At 38.4% G+C, this 23,386-nt stretch overlaps 1 protein-coding gene across 6 annotated transcripts in view; it reads right to left on the reverse strand.

The window, feature by feature from the left end:
* Nucleotides 1-20,311: 20,311 nt before the first annotated feature.
* kita (KIT proto-oncogene, receptor tyrosine kinase a) overlaps nucleotides 20,312-23,386 on the reverse strand; it is a 40,354-nt gene continuing 37,279 nt past the window's right edge. For all 6 annotated transcript variants that reach the window (XM_054790099.1, XM_054790098.1, XM_054790096.1 and 3 more), the window contains one exon: nucleotides 20,312-23,189. In XM_054790099.1, coding sequence (XP_054646074.1) covers nucleotides 23,025-23,189 — 165 coding nt within the window. In that variant the 3' untranslated portion in view covers nucleotides 20,312-23,024. The remainder of the gene's footprint in view (nucleotides 23,190-23,386) is intronic.

The raw sequence follows: 23,386 nt of genomic DNA on the forward strand, positions 1-23,386 counted from the left end.
TCTGCCACAACTGCCGACTGACAGGCAACATGCTGCTGCTAAAAAGCATGGTGAAGGCAGTAGTGGCCCAAACCTTTTCAAATAGCTATTGGGCGGTGGTCAACCAATATGGGTGTTTAGTTTTGGTCAGTGTGGATATATTATTTTGTTCAGTTACAGGGTAACAGGCTAAGCCTACGTTAGCGTGTGTGTTTGTTTTTTTTCAGCCACACACTGTTACATTGCTCCCAAATCCTCCTGTCTTTAAGCTGCTAGCATGAGGCCTTTGAAGCCTTGGCAGTGTGAATGGAAAATCCACTATATTTAACTTTCAAGCTTAATGTAATGACACAGTATAAAGACGAGCCAGACATGCCGCTGCTTGTCTACGGAACATCTGAATATGTCCACAGAGGATAAATTATAGTCACTGTGATGATAACTTGTTATCTCAAAAGGTCAAACTACAAGGGTCACGCTCCCCTGCTTCATTTAATTGCTTCCCCGGAGATGATGATTGTCTGTACGCAGACGGACGCATCTAACTGTGTTCGATTGGCATGAAATTGCCATTGACTATGAAGCGCTCCTATAGGGCACAGCCTCCTCCTTGTCTTTCCTGAGGTTGATGTCACGGCTGAGGAATCTTTCAGGGTAATCCAAGTCGGGTATTTTGCTGTAAGTGCAATAATGACAGCTTTGTGAGCATTGCTTTGCGTGCCTGTTGACAGCAGCCTTAACTCCTGGGCACATCAAAAGCAAGAACTCCATTAGTTTTGCAAAGTAGTTGAGGTCAAAGGTCACATTTGATGACATTGTTGACACCACCACTTTCACCACTTTACAGACTTTTATGGATTATACATGTAACCTAGAAAAAAAAATACCCATTTTGCGTGTTATCTGCGACAACGAAACATTTAGTCACGTAAAAAGCAAAGAAAAATATTAAATTTAATATAAAGTCATTTTAATTGAGATGTACGATCATGCTGGTTGAGTGGGTAAATAATTATTACAAGTACATTTTAGAATAGCTGTTTGATTGAATTATTGTTGAGTGTCTTAAATAAGTACATAATAGATATAACTGTTTAATCAATTAGTCTAATAACTTAGTGAATGATTATAAGTAGTTTATAGAAAGAATGCTTTCTTAAATAATTAGCGCAGTAGGTGAACATCTGTTTAAGTGTGCCAAAGGTTAAACAGAAATACTGTTGGTCACAGCTTCTACACACCAAGGTTACCAGGCAGAAACAGCCCACGATGTAGTCAAAACAGAAACATTGGCTGGAGCAAAGAATGTTTTGTTTATGTCAACAACAACACTAAGTGTTTTCGGGACAGCGAGGGAGCTAGCTATCATCTGCTGGCGTCCCGGAGAAAGTTATACTTGGAGAGACTGATGCCAATGGTTTGTGCAAACAAGTATAAAATTGACTACGGGACTATTTCATTTTCAGCCAGGGGATGGGTACAGCTGGATGAAATGGGGTCCAGGTACCTGTAGACCACATGTGTCAAACCCGTGCCCTGGAGGACCGAGACGCTGCAGGTTTTCTCTCCAACCAGTTTCTTCGGCAGGTGATTTAATTGATGAGCTTCTTCCCTCAAACTGAAGGTGTTCTTATTATGTCTGACTTATCTTTCAATTATTATGTCTGACTTATTTTTCAATTCTTATGTCTGACTTATTCTTCAATACATTTGGAAAAAATCTAATTTGGTGTGAGAGTCTTTCTTCCCTCTCAAAACTGGAGATTAAAGAGCAGGCAAGGGGGAGGTAAAATCGGCTTAATTCATTTTAAAAGTGGTCCTTTGACCTTTAGGAGGTTGTGGAGAATTTCATCACCAACATGGTATATTAACATAAATATTAACATTATAAATACAGTTCTTCACGTTTCGTATTTTTTTGTGTGTGATGACAACCATAGAACCTGAAATGGAGCTTATTCTGATTCAGGAAAGTGTTCTGCCTGCTACAATCCAGTCATAGCTCCATTTTCGTATGACCCAGTTTTGGTATGATTCAGTTTTAGTAAAAAAATTCTCACCAAAATTTTGCCTTGACTTTTGTACAGTACTGAATATAACACGCTAGTCCATTTGCCCAGTACTGCTTTGCATGACTTGTTGTAAATGTAGTTGTGTTTCCCAATGTTTCCACCATGATTTCTCATTTGAGACTCTTATTTTGGTATTTCCTTGTCCTGTTGTGCACGTTTGCCCGCGCCTTTACTTTGGTGAAGCTGTGTGCACACCTGTGGCTGATGAGTATCAAGGACTATTTACTTCAGCTGGTGGTGGATCATTTGTGTGAGTTATTCGGGACGTTTATGCATCCTGCTACATCTTCTGTATGAATTATTCCTTCTTTCACCCTTTGTTCACTTTTTCACTCAACTCCTGTGTCTGTGATTGTTTGTTTGTGCCTGCCTGTACTCCAATTAAAGATTTGTCAATATAACTATAATTATTTCATATTGTTTTCTGCCTGTAAAAATGTAATTGTTCTGTATAAATATATTTTTGTTAATGTGTTTGGGTGTCTGCAGTGGATTCATTGGATTTACACAGTTTCCTATGGAAAAAATTGCCTTGGTTTTCGCACGTGTTGGTTTTTGTTGAACCTTTTAGAAATAAACAAATTTACACATAGAGATTAATTTAGCCAAGAAGTCACTAACTACACAGAAAAGGCCACTAGACGCTCTGCTAAACACCTCCCTGTTCGTTGGTTATCTTCTTTTTGCGTTTGTATGACTGTTAATAATGTTAATAATGTTTTTAAAAACACTGGAACTAATTAATTCACTTATTCATTGTTTGAGTAGGCGGTGGTCTAGTGGTTAGCATATTGGCCACACAGTCAGGAGATTGGGAAGACCTGGTTTCGAATCTCAGTTGGGAATCTCTGTGTGGAGTTTGCATGTTCTCTCCGTGCATGCGTGGGTTTTCTCTCCGGGTACACCGGTTTCCTCCCACATTCCAAAAACATGTCCAGAGTGTACCCCGCCTCTCGCCCAAAGTCAGCTCCAGCATACCCCCGCGACCCTAATGAGGATAAGCGGCATATTTGATTATTTGAGTCAGTGGTTTTATTTTATTTTGGTTTTAGTTACTTTGGTTACTTTGGTTTTAGTTATTTTGGTTTTAGTTACACTTAATTTACACTCATATGAGTGTTGAAGTATTTCTTAAAACGTCATTGGTATAGTCTGGAACTCCTGTAATGAATTCAGTTATACATTATTCAGGTAAGTAGTTTTACTGTATAATTCTTTTTACATCATTTTTGAAACTAAATTAGGAGGAGGTTCTGCTGTATTTCAAAGGATTTTCTAGCAGGTAAGTATTAATGGTCCTGTTTTGATCATGGAATGACAGCCTTATTTATACAAGTGTACTACTTCAGGTGGAAATTTTCCAACTTGACGTTTTTACTGATGAGAACTAAAAAACAAAAAATTAAAAGAAACCTGAGAGGGGAGAGATTAGATTAGAAATAAAATAGGATAATTTCACAAGTTTTGCACTAAAGTAGACATTCCTGACATGTCGACCCCTCGTGATTCTTTCATTGGGCAGCATATGTGAAGAGGAGCGCAAACAGCTTGCACTGACTCCCACTGTGAAGCGCGTGACTGATTACGAGACACTTTACGCACGCATGACTGCTGTAAATGCACAAAACAACTCTCAGACACAGTCACGCCTCAGGCACCTGGTCAACATACAGTACACACATCATTAACAAGCCCATGAGGGGCCTCCTGTGCTGGACTGTCTTCGTTGCGTGACCCCTCACATTCTCACATTCTCCTTCACATGGTCATCATCGCTTTTGTCTTGTATTTTCACGATTGATAGACAGATAAATAGATAGATAAAAATACCTGTACAATTTAATCTTAACAAGAAAACGGTTCCATTAAGGATGAAAAATAAAATAGTAGTGTGAAAAAGTGTTTTGCATGTTTGTGAAACTTAAATGTTTCAGATCATCAAACAAATTTAAATATTAGTCAATGATAACACAACTGAACACAAAATGCAGTTTTTAAATGAAACTTTTCATTAAGTTAGAAAAAAAAATCTTTAAATGCTTTACAGAAAAGAAGGGTGAAATTCATGAACTCCTTCATTAAAAACATAAAATAAAACATAAAATCATTACATAAAATCCCATAAATCATTCCATAAAACAAACATAAAAAACAAATGTTCAGATAAAATACTTTCAGTTGTTGCACATCTTCTGGAAGACCGTTACAGATTTTGGCAGCATAATAGTTAAGTGTAGCTTCATTGTGTTTAGTCCTGACTCTGGGTACCGGCAGGAGACCACTCCCTAAGCTTTTCAGAGCCCGAAATGGTTTATGTGGCTTTAACATGTCAGACACGTACTTTGGCGCAAGACCATGAAGAGACTTGTACACAAGCAGAGCTGTTTTAAAGTCTAATCCCTGAACGACAGGAAGCAAGTGCACAAACCTAAGTACTGGACTAATATGGTCTTATTTCTTGGTTCCAGTCAGGACTTGAGCAGCAGCATTCTGGATGGGCTGCAGCTGTTTTACAGCTTGTTTAGAGAGCCCGGTGAGAAGGCCGTTACATATATATATGCACATATTCAAAAACGGTCACTATGTGTTTATGATATATAAACAGGCTATACATTCAATGATTGCTAATGTTAGTAGGTAAACTTTGTTAAATTGCTATCATTAGCTTACAATAAGCATAATTAATATGCATGCGTGTGTGTTATGTGGGGCATGGCTCGCAATTTCAGGGCAGTAAGTGCTTTTAGTTTTACTGTTTTTGTGTTCAGTTACAGTCCTCGTTTGGACGGTCGACCAGAATTTTGATTTGTTAGTGTTCCAAATTCATTTTACCCACAAGAAAATCAGAATGAATCAATTCCAGATGTCACACTTAAATGTTTGTGTACTCTACGTGCTTTTTTGGGTTTTTTTTTGCCCTGACACCACCCAACCAACTTCTGGAGGACCACTTTACTCTAATGTACAAAACTGAAAAGTCAGACAACGTAAAGAAAAAATAATCTAACAGAAAGTCATTATTTGTATAGCGATATACCAGGTGTTCTTAACATTGATCTTTGATAGTAGGGTTATTGTATGGACATACATAGAACAACCAACAGACAGACAAACATAGCAAGAGATAGAGTGTATGTGTGTGTGTGTGTGTGCTCTGTATTTATATGTGCTTGTATATACAAGTATGTGTAGGTAATACAATGCTAATGATGGTAGTAATAGCAGTAGTGAAGAGGAAGGAAAAAAAATAGTTGTAATTGAGGAATAAATGAGTAAATAAAATGAACTGAAAGGAAAAAAATACTGGAAATTGAGATCAGGTTTTTGTAGATTTAAATTTTTGAATAAATGCGGACCATGTTTTGTTGAAACCGGATGATGCTGACATTTTTTCTATTGGGAGTTGATCTATTAGCAAATATTTTCAATGTGTGAAGGTCAATGGTCAGTTGATTTCTTGTTTTCCAGTTTAGGAGGACTGTGTTTTCTTGGCAACAAGCTAGGGCTGTAAACAGTGTAGCTTTAGTGTGATGATTAAACACGATAAACAGGCACGACTGTACAGCGGTTAACTTTTTATTACACTTGCAAAACAGTTAAAAGTATTAAAAAGCGCCATGCATGAAGTCAACTTCTTTGCATTTCTGTAAAATATACCCTTCTGTCAAGCATTATCAAAGGATGAGTGTTTTATTTTCTGTATTATATAATTTTATTATACGCCGGCTAACATTTTACACTTGCATTATGTATTAAAATGTAAGATCAAGCGTTACTCTGTAAACACATTAGACTTAAGTATCGGAACCAATGACAATGTTAATGTGGAAGACGATAAGAAAAGACAAACATGTATATAAATTGTAGGATATTAAAAAAAATGTAATTGTTGAGATACCTAAATAAAAAAAACAACTAAATATCCTCCATTGAATAAACCTATCTCTGCAGTTTTGTGTGAAAGCAATGGACATGTGCTTGAGACAGGGGGTTGGGGTCGGGGGGGATTACTGGGCCCCCCACAGACAATGATTAGCGCACGAATGACTAAAGTCACGAAAGTCAGGCTGACTCCAGAAATCGTCTGAATGCAGTGTTTTTGTGTGCCTCGTAGCATCTTGCTGGTCCAGGGCAGATTGCCGGCTGGATCCTCTTTCCACACATTCCCACATACGCCCTTTTTCATGCAGTGATCCAATCAGTGCTTCCTTAATGAGAGAGTTCAATTCACTGGAGGAATGAAACTTTCCAATACAGTCAGCATAAGGTATAAAGTGGCTTGTGTTGCACCTCACTCACCCCCACAGAGGGACATGAAAGTGGACGGAACAATAATGGCATGTTTGGCAGACCTCTATTGTTGTCTGCCACATCCAAAGAAACTGGAGATGAACAAGAAACCAATACCTCTACGCACCTGTTTAATACTTGATGAGCAGAGACAGGTGATATCTTCTTGCCCACTGGAACCTTCCAGGCACTGGCTGACCCCGGTGGAGAGTTTTACGTCAAAGTTGTTAGCCTTAGTTGTTAGACTTAAATTATTTGTAACTGTCTTGCAAGTGTAAAATGTTAGCCGGCGGTTAATAAAATTATATAATACAGAAAATAAAACACTCATCCTTTGATAATGCATATTTTACAGAAATGCACAGAAGTTGACTTCATGCATGGTGCTTTTTAATACTTTTAACTGTTTTACAAGTGCAATAAAAAGTTAACCGCTGTACAGTCGTGCCCTGTTTATCGTGTTTTATTGGTTTCAGACTCGACCATGATTACTGAGTTTCCGCAAAGTAGGATTCAATATTAATAAATGGAATATTTTAGTAGTTAGAGCATAGATAACATTTTTACCATTATTAGAGCCCATGAATAATTAATAATAAGATAATTACACATCCCGGTAATTCCTCATTAGTTGTGTACATAAACTGAGTAATATGTCAGTGAAAATAGCTATGTAGCATTCACTATACATACACTTCATGTATTACGTGCAGTTAGCATTTACTATAAAACATTAGATATATTGTATGTGCATGGCTCAGATCAAGGGTACCCTTTGCTGTCTTCAACTTCACTTGAGTAGTATTTGAAATTGTTGTTGTAACAATGTGTACTATCCCTATCACTCTGACGTTTAGAGAGTGAGGAAGCTTACCAAACCATAAATTAAGCTTGTTCATGTTTTTATTTTGTGCTAGCACGGCTATGTTGTAAATAAGTGTTGGACATTGAAATGTTACATGTAAAGCATGTCTACTTTTGTTGTGAAATTAACAATATTTTCTCTGATAATTTTGTCATGATTTCTACTTAGAATTAAAGAATGATGTCTGAAATTGGTTTCTAATGTGTTTTATTCAAATACTCTGTGTAAAAAACAATAACTGTCGTGTAATCATTAGTGAAAAGTACATAACCTTCGTGTCCGCCTGCCGATGAAAATTTTGAAGAACATAATTCCATGGAAAAACAAACCCCATGATGATTACAATGGTATATATCCATCCATTTTTTATACCGCTTCTTCCTCATTAAGGGGCATGCTGGAGCCTATCCCAGCTGACTTCGGGTGACAGGCGCTGGACTGGTCGGCAGCCAATGGCAGGGCACATATAGACAAACAACCATTCACACTCACATTCATACCTATGGATAATTTAGAGCCACCAATGAACCTAACATGCATGTTTTTGGAATGTGGGAGGAAACCGGAGTACCCGGAAAAAACCCACACGCACACGGGGAGAACATGCAAACGCTACACAGAAATACCCAGGGGAGAATCGAACCCAGGTCTTCCCGATCTCCAAGCTGTTACTGTGTTGGCCAACGTGCTAACCACTAGACCACCGTGCGGGATATTCATGGAATAATAATTTCAACTCTGCAACTAAAGTGATTTTTTTGTGTATAAAAGAGTAAAATAAGATTATTTGAACAAAAGTCTAACACCGAGTGGACACCGAGTTATGTACATTACATTGAAGAAAGAGTGAACTTCGGAGGGTTGCTATGGGAAATGGAAGATGTCTCGAGCTCTGGCATGTTGGGTGTGTGTTTTGCAATGTTTGAAGTTTGTGTTGATAACATGACCAAGGTCTATCCACGAGTTTACAATTTTAAATGTAACACTTGGGTACCCTTGATCTGAGCCATGCACGTACATGAACAATTAAAAGGTGTATGCAAAAGCCAATGCAGCCGAAGTCAAGGCAACCTATTAAAAAGCTTTCAGCAACGGGCTCATTTTGTGATTAATCGTGAAATTGTAGACAATTGTAATTGGAATAATAAAAATGAAAGTTGCATTATCAGAGTGTGGCTGCCGCCATCCGTTCCCCACTTTTTTGCGACCGAATCACAAGAGCGAATCAGCTGACATATGTCATATGACATTATAAAGTGATGATTATGATGTGGTGACATGCGACCCACACTTCCTTCACGATCACCAAAATGGGCACCCCTTATGTAGCATATATGTCCATTCATACACTGTATTACTTAACATTGTTTTTACGTAAAAAAAAAAAACCCAAAACTTTCCAGGGTTCGGTGGCGTTTATGTTACCCTGGCGCTGCACCACGATCCATTACACGTAGTGGAAACACTAGTTAGCATCCAATTGGTCATTTCTAAGCTTAAAGGGTTTCAAAAGGAGTGGGGAAGAAGGACAAAGTAAGAAGCAAAAAACTTACCGCTTCCACACGGAACAGGAGGAGAACTTTTTTTGGCTGAATCCATGCAGAGTGAATAATCTAATCTAATGTCATGTCTCATCAATGTAACATTATTGAAGCCTACTGACCACAATACTACATATAACTTGTCTTTCGATATTTTTGGACTAATAAGTTAACATAGTCCACCACAAAACAGCGGCCGTTTATTATTGAGCGAGCGATGTTCAAACCGTGATGTACCGAGGGACGACTGTATAATAAACCATATAAAATTTTAAAACACTTGACCTTTGATGTTGCGTGACAGAGGGCCAGCTTTTTACAGAAATTTGGACATTCATACAAGTGTTGTGTCATACAAGTGTAAAAAGAAGTCAACCACTGTATATTACAACTTAAAAAAACAATACATATCACTGACAAGGAGTGATTGAGACCCTTGACATTAAAGTGAGTCATTTCTTCTGAATTAGTGTTGATTTAGCCATATTGTACTGAGCTGCCAGGACAAAGACGTGGTCACCACTTTCCTATGTCTCGATAACTTCCAGTTCTGCTTTAGTGGTTGTTGCGCTTATGTTATATTGTCTTATGTCACAATAAGTTCAAGTTCTTGTTCTATGGTTATCATCGCAATTTTTACCTCTTTGCCATCATTAGTAAACAACAAAAAAAAAACACTAGGAAAGTCAAGTAAAAAGGGAAACATACTCCTTTAAATGTTCAATGAGCTCAAGTAATCACATTTGACGTGATGATGGTTTGTTTGACTTTAGAGGCATATTTTCGATTCATATTTTGGTTGTTTGTATTCGCAGCATTCCATAATTGAGCTTGAACCTTTACAAGCAAACTTAGCTAAGCGGTAATGTCGGAATGTCTTTTCCGAGGCATTCCAGGAATTTCAACAAGCTGTCTCCTCATATTTGCTTTAACAGCACAACTGTCAACATACATTTTCTTCCACTTGGTAGGTGCTTGTTTTCAATGCGTGCAGGATTGTGATATCATATGGGCTGATAAAAGAGCTGTGCATAATTCCAAGCACTGGAATGGGCACCAGCTCCAAAAAATCAAGAAAAACACTCACAATAAAAACAACAATCAAATTAAATTAAAGCAGGAAATTAAAAAAAAAGTATTTCTTTTTTGTTTGTTGTGATGCCACCACCGAAGAAGTGTGATGATAACCATGGAACGGGAAATAGCATTTTGTGACATAAGAAAGGCTGGTTAGTACAATACGAGCAGCACTACAACTAATTCATGAAATATCAACTACATACACACATTTAACAAGCTAGATGGCGGCCATGCTTTTCATACATTATAGCAATCTAATTAATCTTATTTATTATGTATTGTGTAAAACTAAGACATGAATAAGATCAAATTAAAAGCACAAAATGAATGCCGACCCACCATCCACCAGTTCAAGTTCCAGCCAAGTTTTTCCAGAGAGATTATTACATCGCTGTTTGACGTGTGTGGTCAAAGGCAGTGCGCTAGCATGAATTAACTTGAGACAAATGTGCACATTAGCACTCAATAAGTCATCAAAACTTACCTTTATGCATTCCCACATAGTATCAGCATTTGACACCAAATATGAGGTGAAAGAAAAATGGTAAAAATACAGTAGCAGTCTACCTGTGTGGCATGAGATAAAGTTAGCACACGCACAATGGACATGCGTCAAGTGAAACGGATGTAACAGAGAGAATCCGGCCATTTTTCAAAATAAAACATTAAAAAAACTGAAATAATGGAAATAATTTTTTCTTTCTGTGCGGCCCGGGGGTTGGGGACCACTGCTGTAGAGTGCTTTGACGTTTGTGAGATTTCAAGTCACCCTAGGGTCAAACTTTGCGATTTAATACCAGCAACACAGTTAAGAGTAGTTGTCAGAAAAATAATAGCACAGGTAACACAGTAAGGGTGCATGTTATGACAAATTGTCACCCTTTTGTGTACAGGGGGTTTAAGAGTAGAGTTATATGTTACACTATTATTTTGTGTAGTGTTACCCCCCGATGTGAGGACATGGTGGCTGGTGCCATTAATAAAGTCTTTTATTATTAAGCAAAAGATAAGCTCACATGGAGCGGTGTAATATCATAACAAAGAAAAGGTAGGAGGAACAGCTTGGTCCAATCTATGATCCACCATGGGAGCTGGAAAAGGGAGAATAAATGGACGTAACAGGAAAAAGTGCTCACGGAGATACAAAGGGGGAGCATCGAGCACACAAGTAGCAAGGGTCCAAAACAATATAAGTCCAAGCAGAAACTGAATGGGCAACTAGCTGAAGCCCCAGCTCAACCTAAATACAGTAGAACCCTCATGAACCTAACAGCAAACAGGTGCACTGCTAGCTCCCTCAAACAAGCGTAACAGAAATGGAATCCGAAATAACAAAATGAAGCGCAGAACAGGACATAATGAGAGTAGAGTTCTCCCATGATTCTTGAATGCCTCACAGCAGTATTGTACACTTTAGTACTAACTTCATAACAACAATATTTTTTGTGCAGCAGGGTCAGGGCAGCCATCTGTTAAGGGTCCGTGTCCGCTTCAGGGACCGTGTCAATAACGCTGGGGGAAGCTCAGCGCACACTCCGACGGCCCCCCCGGTAACCACCTTTGAGATCAGCCAAACCACAGCAGAGGTAGCTCACAAGGGGTTGTGGGTTTCCTGAGCAGCTTGAGCACAGAATGGGAAGTGACCCATTAAGAAAGCCATATGTGGCCTTCCTCTCCCTCTGCAAATACTGTAGTTGCATCACGTACCATCACTGGGGTCATCCATACATTGACTTGAGTGCTGCTGGATCAATGCAGGACAGTGTGTGCGCGCAACAATAGCAGTCTTCATTGCAGTCTTGTGACTAAAAACAATGTGTCCGAAACTTAAACGTGATGGACTTCAAGCGTCACATGGTAGAAAAGTCAATGGAAGAGAACACAGACTCGGGTTTCCATCACATCATGTTTATTCCCCATGCTAGCTTTCTTCAACCGTTTCCTCCTTTCCTCGAAGACGTTTAACTGCTCCACTCACCTCAAACAGCGTCGGAAGGAGAATGACATCCCGGCCAAAATTTACGACAGCAGGTTAACCGCAGTGGAGTGGAACGGTTGAGCGGCTACACCGCATGCTGTCGCCGTCAAAACACACCGTATGTCTTCTGATATAACAGATAAACAGTTGAAAACAGTTGAGAACAGTTGAGCTTTCGCCGAACGCAGCTTGGTGCTAGCGTTAGAATTACATTTGGAGTCTGAATTGCTTATTTAATGGGAAAAAATGGAGATTGCACATCATTGCCTGGAATAATAAATGCTATTGTAGCTAACTGTCGCAGGACAAGGCTAGATGCTAGCATTTATCATTACATGTAAAATCTGAATAGACATACAATATTTTCATATGTGCTAATGTAGCTACTGTATCTTGACCTTGCTAACGTCCACATAAGCGGGACAGATTTGATCTACAGTCTAAATATTTACTCAGATATCCAAGTTATACACTCTTAATGTGTGCAAAGTATCCGTTTTGAACTTGCTAACTTCAACAGAAGAGCGCTAGATGCTAGTGTTACTATTTTACTTGGTCCGATTAGGCTTTATTGTGGTTTTGACATCTCGAGGAAAACACAATTGTTTTCATACATACGTTGCATATTTAGGCTGAAACCCAATTCTACCCCTTAACCGTCATCTTACCCCTTACCCCCAGGTTTTGCATGTTCACGAGAATCAAGTTGTGTCCCAATTCTCCTTAAATCGAGGGGTAGGTGCTAAGGTGTATACAGCCTTCTCAAACACCCACCGAGAAGACGGAAGCGCGGAGACCGAAAGAAGCATATAAATGTAAGTAATTACGCATAATTATTGATTTTCACAGTAACATCACTCATGTTTTGTTATATTTTCAATCATTTGCTAGCCCACGTAAATGTTCACCATGTTTTGAATTGTTGGTTGTCACGAGTTACGACCTGATATCTAACTTCACTGCTCCTGCATTTCAAAAATGATTTGACATTAGAGCACATTAGCGTGTTCATTGTAAATTGTATTTTAAAACCACTCGCTGGCGAGGGGAATCTACATTACTGAACTGTTCATAAAGTTTGTTATATTGTTATTTCTATTTCATAATGTATGCATATTTTATACATTTTCCGTTTTTATAAATGTTGTTACAGTGCTGTTTGTAAGCTGTTATTTATTAGTTGTTTTGCAATAAATGCCAACGTTTGTAAAAATATTTGCCTTTTATTTTAAAAAAGGTTTTCTGAGGTAGGCTATATAAAACTGAAATAATGTCGAAAGGTATGCATCTTACTTTATGGTAGGGAACCTTTATTATGAACAGTTCAATTACCTCATCTGCCTAGGTCACAGCCAGCAAGTGGTGAAGGGTGACGATGTAATGACAATCAAGTGGTGTCCCATTTCTTAGTGGCTTCTTTCCCTTGGCCTGAGAGGTTTTAAGGGGGTAAGATGAAGGGGAAGGGCTAAGGGGTAGAATTTGGATTCAGATTTACTCAGATATACAACCTGCTTTATCATAATATATGCTGATGTCGCTGTTTTGAACTTGCTAACTTTTACAGAAGAGGGCTAGATGCTAAAATTGCAGATGGAGTCTGAAGAGTTTATTTCTAGAGATGTATGATAATATCGGCATAAAAATGCAATTTAGGTCAATATTGGGATTTTTCCCAAAAATGAAAGCCGATAATAAACATAATGCTGTATATTCCTGTAGGCTTCCGTTTTTTTTCGGTGCGCAAACGATGACCTCATCAAATGAGTAAACAACCGTGGGTGGATCGTAGCAAACTAGCTAGCTCGCTCCTTCCAATCCATCCATCCATTTTTTATGCCGCTTATCCTCACTAGTAGAAATGTTACAATTCCCGGAAGTAAGCAACGGTAAAATCCGACACCTGGGGACATCTGTGAAAATTGTGCTTTTTCATATGATATCGGATGTATTTTCATGCGTATTGATGTTTGTTAGGTAGATTACGTCCTCCACATAGTGTTGGACCACATCGACTCATACGAAGGCTTCGAATCTTAAGTCCAACTTTAAGCCTTTCAAACTCATGGATCGGAGCTTTAGGACAAGTTAAAGTTATGTAAGACGTAAATTCACTTTAATATCGATCTACAGATGAAATTTCATTAAAAGATGGTGTAAAATATGTTAATTTTGGCCTGGAATTACTGTGTACATGCAATTTGTAGTGTGACTTGGAAAAGAGTGCGCAGCATACTTGAAAACTATGACACTTGATTTTATTCCCTGGACTTTTTGATGACCAAAAAAATGTAATGACTTTAAAACAAATGTCCCAGCCTAAGCCTAATTGCAAGTATGTCTTACAATGTTGTACAATGTTGTTTACAGCCACATTGAGAAGCTAATTTTTGTGCTGTATCCATTTGCTTCACAACAGATATGCGTTCATTCCACACAGGAGATATGTGAAGTTACACATATCCATTTCGGCTGATATCGGTAACGGAAATTGAGAGCTGGACAATATCGACATATCGGATATCGGCAAAAAAGCCCAAATTGTACTTGTCTGAGATAAAAATGCAAATTAAACGCTATTGAAGGTGGTTTGAACTTGCTAACTTTCACACAACAGGGATAGACGTGCACAGAGTCTTACAAGCTTATTTAAGAGTAAAATGCAACTTGGATTAAGATATAGAACATATTTATACAGCTACATAAATGCTAATGAAGCCATTTTGAATTTTTACTTTCACAGAACAGGGCTTGCACTAGCATTATATTTGGTGTCTGAATAGATTTTTTTGAAGTGTTGGCAAATTAAGGGGAAGAAAAAATATTTATATACTATATATACACCATAATTTATGGTGTATAAGCCGCTACTTTTTTGTCAAACTTTGAACCCTGTGACTTATACAGCAGTGCAGCTAAATTATGACCATGTTCTAATCTCGTGACATCTCCTGTACCTCAGCACTACTACTAATCTGTTAAACACGGTGCCTCTGGCGAGTCAGTGAGGAAACGGTTGCACTTTCTTTGGCAGGAGCCAAATCACGAGCTACAAGTGAAATCACGACGAGCTTGTCAACCCATCGGAAATCACACGAGGTCATTACTCAATATATCAGTCTGACTCACGGTGTCATCTTACAAAGAACGCTAAACTCATCACACAGTAACTTAACACTCAAAAGGTAGCCAAAAAATATGCAAGTACGTAGGGCTGGGTGATATGGACCAAAACTCATATCCCGATATATTTAGATTGAATATCGGTATACGATATTTATCCCGATATTTTTTCCGTAAAGTGTGTTTAGAGAAAATCAAAGCCAAATATGCCTGTCAAGTTGTTTTATTCAAATAAATACTTAACATGAGGATGTTTTTTGAAGTTTTAAAGCTTCATGCAATATGCACATAAAAAAAAAATATTATCTAAAAATAAAATGAAGTAGGCCATTCTCTTTTTGAAATAAATATAGAAAAACTCAAATATAATCTTTTTTTGTAAATCTTTAGCTATGCTCAAATCCTCAGCTAAGAACAAAAGCACAAAAGAACAAAATTTGAAGGAGTGCCCGATATAAGAGGAAATTTTAAAATGTCAGCAACTCAAAAATTCAACAGTAGTATTTTTAGGAGACACAAGCATGTCCTTATTTTGTGCCAGGAACACCAGCCTGTCAACTGCATCAGGCTTAGCAACAGTCTGACTGACTTCCTTGTACATTTGTGGTAGAGCTAAATAATTGTGACTGCAAAGCTTGCTGGACATCACGAGTCCATCGTTTTCAGCAGGTTTTTAAAAAGCCAGCGCACAGCTTCACACATTCCTCGTATTGGCGTTTGTGCCAAGTTTTAATTTGGTGAAAAATATTTTTTTTATGCTTTGAATTTAAAGTACCTCCACATTACTGAGCTGAAACCAAGTATTAGGGCCACATTCTGACTAATTCTTCCAGCGCAGATGCAGTCGCTTCGACTGAACAGCCTCCACCACTCCTCTCTCCTCTTGCATGCACGGAGGGGGGCGGTCCAGGAGCTCACACACAGTGCAGAGAGATGATGGAGATACAGCACAAATCCAGTCTATATCGATATGGATGATTTTGATATCATGCTTAAAATAAATATTGGTATATGAAAAATATTGATATATCACCTAGCCCTACAAGTACCAATACGAGTTAAAAATAAAAGACAGCTCAGCTTGGAATGAATCAGCTTTGAATGAAATGCTTTGCTGGGATGAAATGCACTATGGGAAGAAGTTAAAATAAGTTATTGTTTTTTGTTTTAAACTTGTAGAAGTACTTGTATTGTACAGGGTCAGGCAAAATGATCTGACACATTTGTAAGTTAAATAAAAGGCAAATAAAGTAAAGAAACAAAAAAGTGTTTTTATTTTTCGAAAAGTACATATAATGCCATTTTTTTCATATAGTGCCATTTTGCTTTGTTTCTTTACAATGCCATTGTTTTTCGTTTCTCTTTCAGTTGCTGCCATGAATAGGACTGGTGAGCATCGTGCTTTCATTGTGAAAACGTTTATCAAAGCAAACGAATCTGTAACTGCAACACAAGGAGCGTTCCGTTTGCACTTCAATCTTGGTAGACATGATCCCGTACCACGAAACACCATCTTGTTATGGGTTACCAACTTCAGAGCAACTGGATCTGCATTGAGTGTGTGGACAATAATGGATCCCATTTGACTGATTGAATTTTTAAAACATAATGAAACAGAATGGCATTATAAGTACTTTTCCAAAATAAAAACACTTTCTTGTTTCTTTACTTTATTTGCCTTTAATTTAACCTACAAATGTGTCAGATCATTTTGCCTGACCCTGTATATTTCTTAGCTACCTTGTCAGTGTTAAGTTTCTGTGTGATGATTTTAGCCTTCTTTCTAAGATGACACCGTGAGTCAGACTGTTATACTGAGTAATGACCTCCTGTGATTTCCAGTGGGTTGACAAGCTCGTCATGAGTTTTTTCATAGCTCATGATTGGCTGCTGTCAAATAAAGAGCGACCTGGTCCTCCCGGACTCGTGAGCGCCACAATATGCCATTTTATGAAATCGACATGTGCGGTTTATAGTCCGGTGCGGCTTATACTGTATATGTACAAATCTGTTTTTCTCTCTAAATTTAGTGGGTGTGGCTTAAACACCGGCCAAAATAAAAGTCATAAAATCAAATAAGATATAATAAATATGTAGCCATTTTGGAGTTGCTAAATTTTCCAGACCAGAACACCATAACCTGGGAATGGACCTATAAAACACATATATGTCATGAAGTACAGATGACGTCTCAAGAAGCCTTTTCCTCGATATATGTCATGAAATAAATCAGTAACTAATAAATGAACCTTTCGCAGGAAAGGGTCTTGAGTTTTGAAAAATCTATGGCATAAATGTCAGTATTAATAAGGTTCACCTCCACTCCCTTGTCGTGGAACATGTTCATATTCATTACTTTAATTTTGCTGCGTGGTTCCCTAAAGGAATGCCAAAAGCCTGAGGTTCAGTATGATCCATTATTGCTGCTCAGAGCAATAAGTGGATGTTATGAGCAGCTTTGAATAGAACTTAATGAAAACTATGACTTCTTTTCTCACTCGCTGAGCAGAGGGATTAGCTGTGGGTGCGGGCACCATAAAAAGACACCATTCATACATCTTTTATGGCCTTTCAATGACTGTTGAGATGTGTTACAGTAATCCCTTGATGACTTTTTCTCTCACTCTTCCTCTAACGACGTTCTCTCGAGTCTGACAAACAAACGCTGGTGTTCATCCGCTCAATGGCGGGATTTCCTTCCTCGCCGCTTATCGGTTTGATCACAAAAACAATGGGCTGCCCATGCGAGATTACAGGGATTTTTTCTCTAACGTGGCGTTCCCCCTTGCCACCAGATGCACTCTTCTGGACGTCAGCCGAGACAGCGGAGAACAGGAAGAAGTCACACATCAGGTCCATCCCCGACATGTTTTTCACAGCTTTTTTAAAACTGTTTTTTTTTTTTAACGAGATAAACATCACTGCAGCCTTCCCAAAATCCCAACCGCTTGTGTCCTACGGTCATTTCCTCCACTGGTAAAAATCTATCTTTAGCAAAGATTTCACAGCACTTCATCAGGCCAGGCACGCCATCAAGTACAAGGAAGTTTGGAATTTAATGGAGCATTTTGCACGCCCTGTTTACCCTAACCAAAAAACCCCAATTGCCATTGTTTTTTTTCAATGTATTATTTGTTGTTTGTCCAAAATCAGAGCTGCACTAGGATTTTAAGGACAGGGGAGATGCACATGATGTGAGCGAACGTAGTGCACGCACACGTTATCGTAATCTAACATTATTGTCATTTACTGATGTATAAAACTAAGAAATGAGCAACAGCAACAAATTAAACCCAGAAAACGAATACTGACACACCAATGGTACGATAATAGCGTGGTTTGATGTGTGTGGGTGACAGGTGCAGTGTGTTTTTTACTGCATCAATTGTGGAAAGTTCTTTTCATTTGAATCGAAGATGACACAACCCACTTCTCCATGCACATAACAAACACACGTTTTTCCCAAATAAAATAGGCAAATAGCCAAATAAAATTCCGCATAAAGCAAACAATAACCTGTTACCCAAAAATGTCAAACAATACTTTTCTACAAGAGAGGAGAAATATGATCTCAGGGAAAAACTAAACTGAAAACACTTATATGCGAGAAAAACGCTAAAAACCCACAGCTTTTCAGTACGTGGACTCAAATTATGGAACGGTGTGAGTAAGGAACTCAAACAAAGCACTAAGATGAGGGATTTTAAGAAACTATATAAGTAGCTGATGTTCAAAAAATACAAGGAAGAATGTTATGTTTATTTGTATTTATTATTATTATTTATAATTATTATATTGATTATTATATATGATTACTATGTATTATAATTGTGGACAAATATGGACAATTATATTACCATGTTGTTAAATTACCTTATCACTTTTTTATGTATTACAAAGATCACATATGAAATGCAGGAAGTGAATAAATGCACAGCAGCAGATGTGGAAGAGATGGGGGGGGGGGGGCTCCAACTCCTTTTGGACATGTGGAAGTGTGAATTGTATCATGTGATGTATTCCACTGTAACTTGTATGCATGTTCAAATAAAATTCAACCATTTATGTTTTTATTTGTAGTTATTTCCCAGGATATGGTGTATATTCATTGTAAATTATTCTATATTTTTATTTTTACTTATTTTTTATTATCATATCAATATTCATTTCTTTTTCTTTTTTTTTTTTTTTACATTTTTATTAATACACTGGATCCACGCACAGTTGTGATTCAGCATTCACGACCTTGCAAATTGTGTATTAAAAAAAAATTATCTTAATTTTTTTTTCCGAAAATAGGCCCTTTTTTCCACAACACAGCTTTGTTCCAAAGCTCACAATTTGTACACATTTATATCTTCACACTTCACTGATAATGCTTTTCATCAAGCAATGTCGCACGAGGCTCAGCGGTCCTTGAACACACCAGACATTTTTATGGGCGTATCAATTAGTTAGTTTTTTTTTTTTTCCCCATTCCCTGGTGGTCCTGGATCGTAACCCCGAAAAAAGTGGGCATATACTGTGGGTATATATTTCTTAGGATACGTCCAATTTTATGGTGGCCGAGTGGTTAGCATGTAGGTCACACACGTTAGGTTAATTGGAGACTCTAAATTGTCCATAGGTATGAATGAGAGTGTGAATGATTGTTTGTCTATATGTGCCCCGCGATTGGCTGGCGACCAGTCCGGGATGTACCCCACCTCTCGCCCCAAAAGTCAACTGGAATAGGCTCCAGCATACCCGCGATCCTAGTGAGGATAAGCGGCAAAGAAGATGGATAGATGTCCAATTTCATAATTTTCTATTAGATTATTTTTTTAAGGTCAAACTTCGAATGGAAAGAAATAAGATTATTTGGCCCCTATCTGACTGTAAGTCATAAAAAAGCAAACCTGTTGGTTGACAATATGTTTTATATTTTATTTTAAAATGTGGTTTTGAAAGGACTAGTTTGTAAATGAAATTTAACTCGGGCCCATTATCCTTGTAATCTGCAGTTTTGTTAAAGGCCAGCAGCGTCCTGTTATTTCAGACCTGGCTTGTATTTATTTATTTGTCTATTTATTTTCAAACTAGCTCGTCATTGACAGGACTCTTGTGACCCGTTCTAAACCAAAGGTTACCTGAGATAACTCACTGCAGTGCGTTGGCGTACCAAGTCTTTGCATTTGGCAATAGTAAGAGCCCGTTAAGCTCCATTTCACAACCAAGAGATTATGGGAATTACTTGTGACATGCGCCCCAGGGGGCAAGCACCTATTGGCACGCACCACTGACCGTACACATCCGGCTATTGAGACACACACGCCTAACTTATTGCTGCTTGGATTAAACGTAATGGCTCTTTCCTGCGTAGGATGGAATGCATTTGAAGGCAGTGTTTATTGGTAATTCAATATAGACTTTTCTTTATTTACAATGACACATGTAACACATTCATTATACACAGCAACACTACAGTTAATCAAGCCTCAGGTTCAATAAATATGAAGCAAACTGCAGGGAGGAAAACGTCAAAATGCGACTGCCAGGCTCCGTTTACTTCCTGAAATGATAAAAAGTGTTGCCGTGGCGACCAAGTCTAGAGTACACGCATGTGGGGGGAAAAAAACAGCAACAGAACTTTTGATATTCATGTACCACGTCTTCATTAAGATCATCGCCTTCTGACAATACTTAACAACATATGCACACTGAAATGTACTGTATACTTACACAAAGTATAAATAGAGTTTTTTTGGCGCACGTTTACATGACAACAACAACGCGAACACAGTAAAGAAACTAACGAAAAAATGACCAAAAAATAAGTCTTATGCATGCCAGGGCAGTAGTTTGCTATGCCATTGTAAAAAAGCACTCCTTGCATGCTTGTCCTTTCGGGTTTTATTCAAAACACTCCTTTAAATACCTCTGTCAGCAAATGTACAACTTTAGAATTTGACGGATAAATTGGCTACAACGCTAAAACAGTGCAGTGCGGCTTTGTTTTGCTTGTTACATACACGCACGCGCCTACAAGTCTTAACACGAATCACATCTTAACACGCATGTGTTTGATTGTTTTCAACCTTTTGACGCAAACGACAAAAAAACCCGTCCAATTAGCGATCCTTTTTTAGAACTATGCACTAAAGATGGGCATAGCATTCGATTAATCAGTGGATTAATAGTGTTTAGAATTCTGTCTCATCGCGTCTTGAAAGAAAAAAAAACAAAAACGGAGTGCCGGGTAGTCTTTTAAATACACGACTTTACAATTTGATGGATGTCAGCAGCAGTGGAAACAAATGTCAAGGGGCGATGCGTTTAAAAACAAAGGCAAAAACAAAGCACCGTTGCCATTGTTGTTTTGCTTTGCCTATGCTAAGCAATAAAAACGCATGCGCAGTCGATATTTTTCAGCATTTAGGTGTAAACGACAACAAATAAAGCACCAAATTTGCGATCCCTTCCAGATTCTTTACTAGAGTTGGGCATAGCATTTATTCATCAAATAATATTGTTAAGAATTCTAAGAAGTCAATCGTGTGGAGTTAATTGTCGATTAATCACGTCTTGAAAGTATGGAGGACAAATGGAGTGCTGCGTTTTATCCAAAATTGTTTTAAAAAATACTGTTTGTCGCCCTACGTACAACGTAAAATAACAAAAAAACCGTCCAATTTGCGATCTGTCAGTGTGTGGAGTTAATTGTCAATCGCGTCTTGAAGCCACAGGGACATAGTGGAGTGGAGTGCACGACTAAGCTGCGACCAGCAGAGGCGCTGTTGATCCAGTCTCAACTAGTTTATTTTCTGATGCTAATCATAGCGCCAGCTATGCTGTACTTAAGTTAAAAAAAAACACTTTTCCTACTATTTGTAAAATTAATGTTACAATAATATAAATCGGTTGATTAATTAAGCATGAATTGTTATTCCTATTTTTTTGCCTCCAAAATATTATATATTGTTGCCATGTAAACGAACACCCAAAAACGACACTGCTTTTATCCGATTTCATTTCAAATCACCTGATGAATAGTAGTGGCACCTCTTATCATAATAACAACAATAATGCAAATGATTCGGTTTAAACATTCAGAGAAGCGCACAAAGACAAGATGTTGCATTTTCTCTCCTCACGCCCACACACACGAACGCACACACACACACACACAATGTTCATTCACAATAACAAACAGGACACTTTTCCCGGTGGTCTTCACAACAAAGATAGGAAGTTTTGTGTGGGGAACATCTGGAGTCAAAAGAGGACGAGGGGAACAATGACATGAACGCTACTTAATGAACTGCAGCCCAATGACTGCCGTTAGTACAACAGTGATGGTGACGGTAGTCTAAAACAGTAGCACTGGCGGCCAACACAAAAACAATAAACAAATCTCCAAAATGGCAGTACCACAGCATGTAAACAATGATCGCACAGGGGATGGAAATACCTATTTTTACATGTAGCTTCTCCTTTGTTGTACTCACATTAAATTGTATCCCAGCGACAGATAGTTCATAAGCATGTCTGTGAAGGGGTTGCGTACCGTATAGTACAAAGGAATTGTGAACGTGGTCCAGCGGCATGGCAGTGAAAGGACTCGGAAACCTCCTCAAAAGCTAATAGCTTATTATTAACCAGTGTCCCAGTAGCTCCATTTGAAATTGAACCCTGAATAAATGTCACCTTCATTTTAAAAAAAGTTTGATAATACTGACAAATAAAAATTAAAAAAACACCAAAGCTGCACTATGTATGGAATGATGTGAAGTGCCTCCAGTGCGTTTTTTTTTCTTTTCCTTTCCGAACAAAATACGACAAGTAACAAAAAAAAGTAATGAAAAGGAAAAAACTTCAATAGATGGATGAGAGATGTGACTTGAAGCATGCCATATTTCAAATGTCCTCCCTTGAAGCCGCAGATAAAAAAAGTCATGTTAATAATAATAAAGTGTTCTTCCTGATGGGCGTCCAGTGTTTTAGTGCCACAGGGTGGTGATTTGTAAGGGGGAAGTAAGGGACAGTGTTTTGTCATGGTAGCAGAACATGAGAGGCACTTCTTTAATGAGGCCAGCCACACAGATGGGCCGGGCGGGCCCTCACACCCGCTGGGCTCCGAGGCCTGTCCCCTCCAGGAAGACCTCGTGCTGGGATAGTAAGGGCTGGGTGGGAGCGCTGGTGCTGGAGCTTGGAATGCTCGGATCCTCCTCCGTGGTGGCATTTCTGGGTGACACCATGAGCCTGGAGCTGAAGTTCAGATAGATCTAAAAAGGAAGTCAGATAGGGGGCGATAGAGATGAGAACGGATATTGGCATAGCAACAGTTTTATCAGAACTAGAAAACAACAAGAGGCACTGTCTGCTTTTCAAACTAGTGCTAAGTACTTGTACTCTTACCAATACCAGAGCAAATAAAGCTGCCACTCAGCTGTTGGTGTGAAACTCATGTATGCGTGTTATA

Source organism: Dunckerocampus dactyliophorus, chromosome 10 (assembly GCF_027744805.1).
Source record: "Dunckerocampus dactyliophorus isolate RoL2022-P2 chromosome 10, RoL_Ddac_1.1, whole genome shotgun sequence".
NCBI lineage: Eukaryota > Metazoa > Chordata > Actinopteri > Syngnathiformes > Syngnathidae > Dunckerocampus > Dunckerocampus dactyliophorus.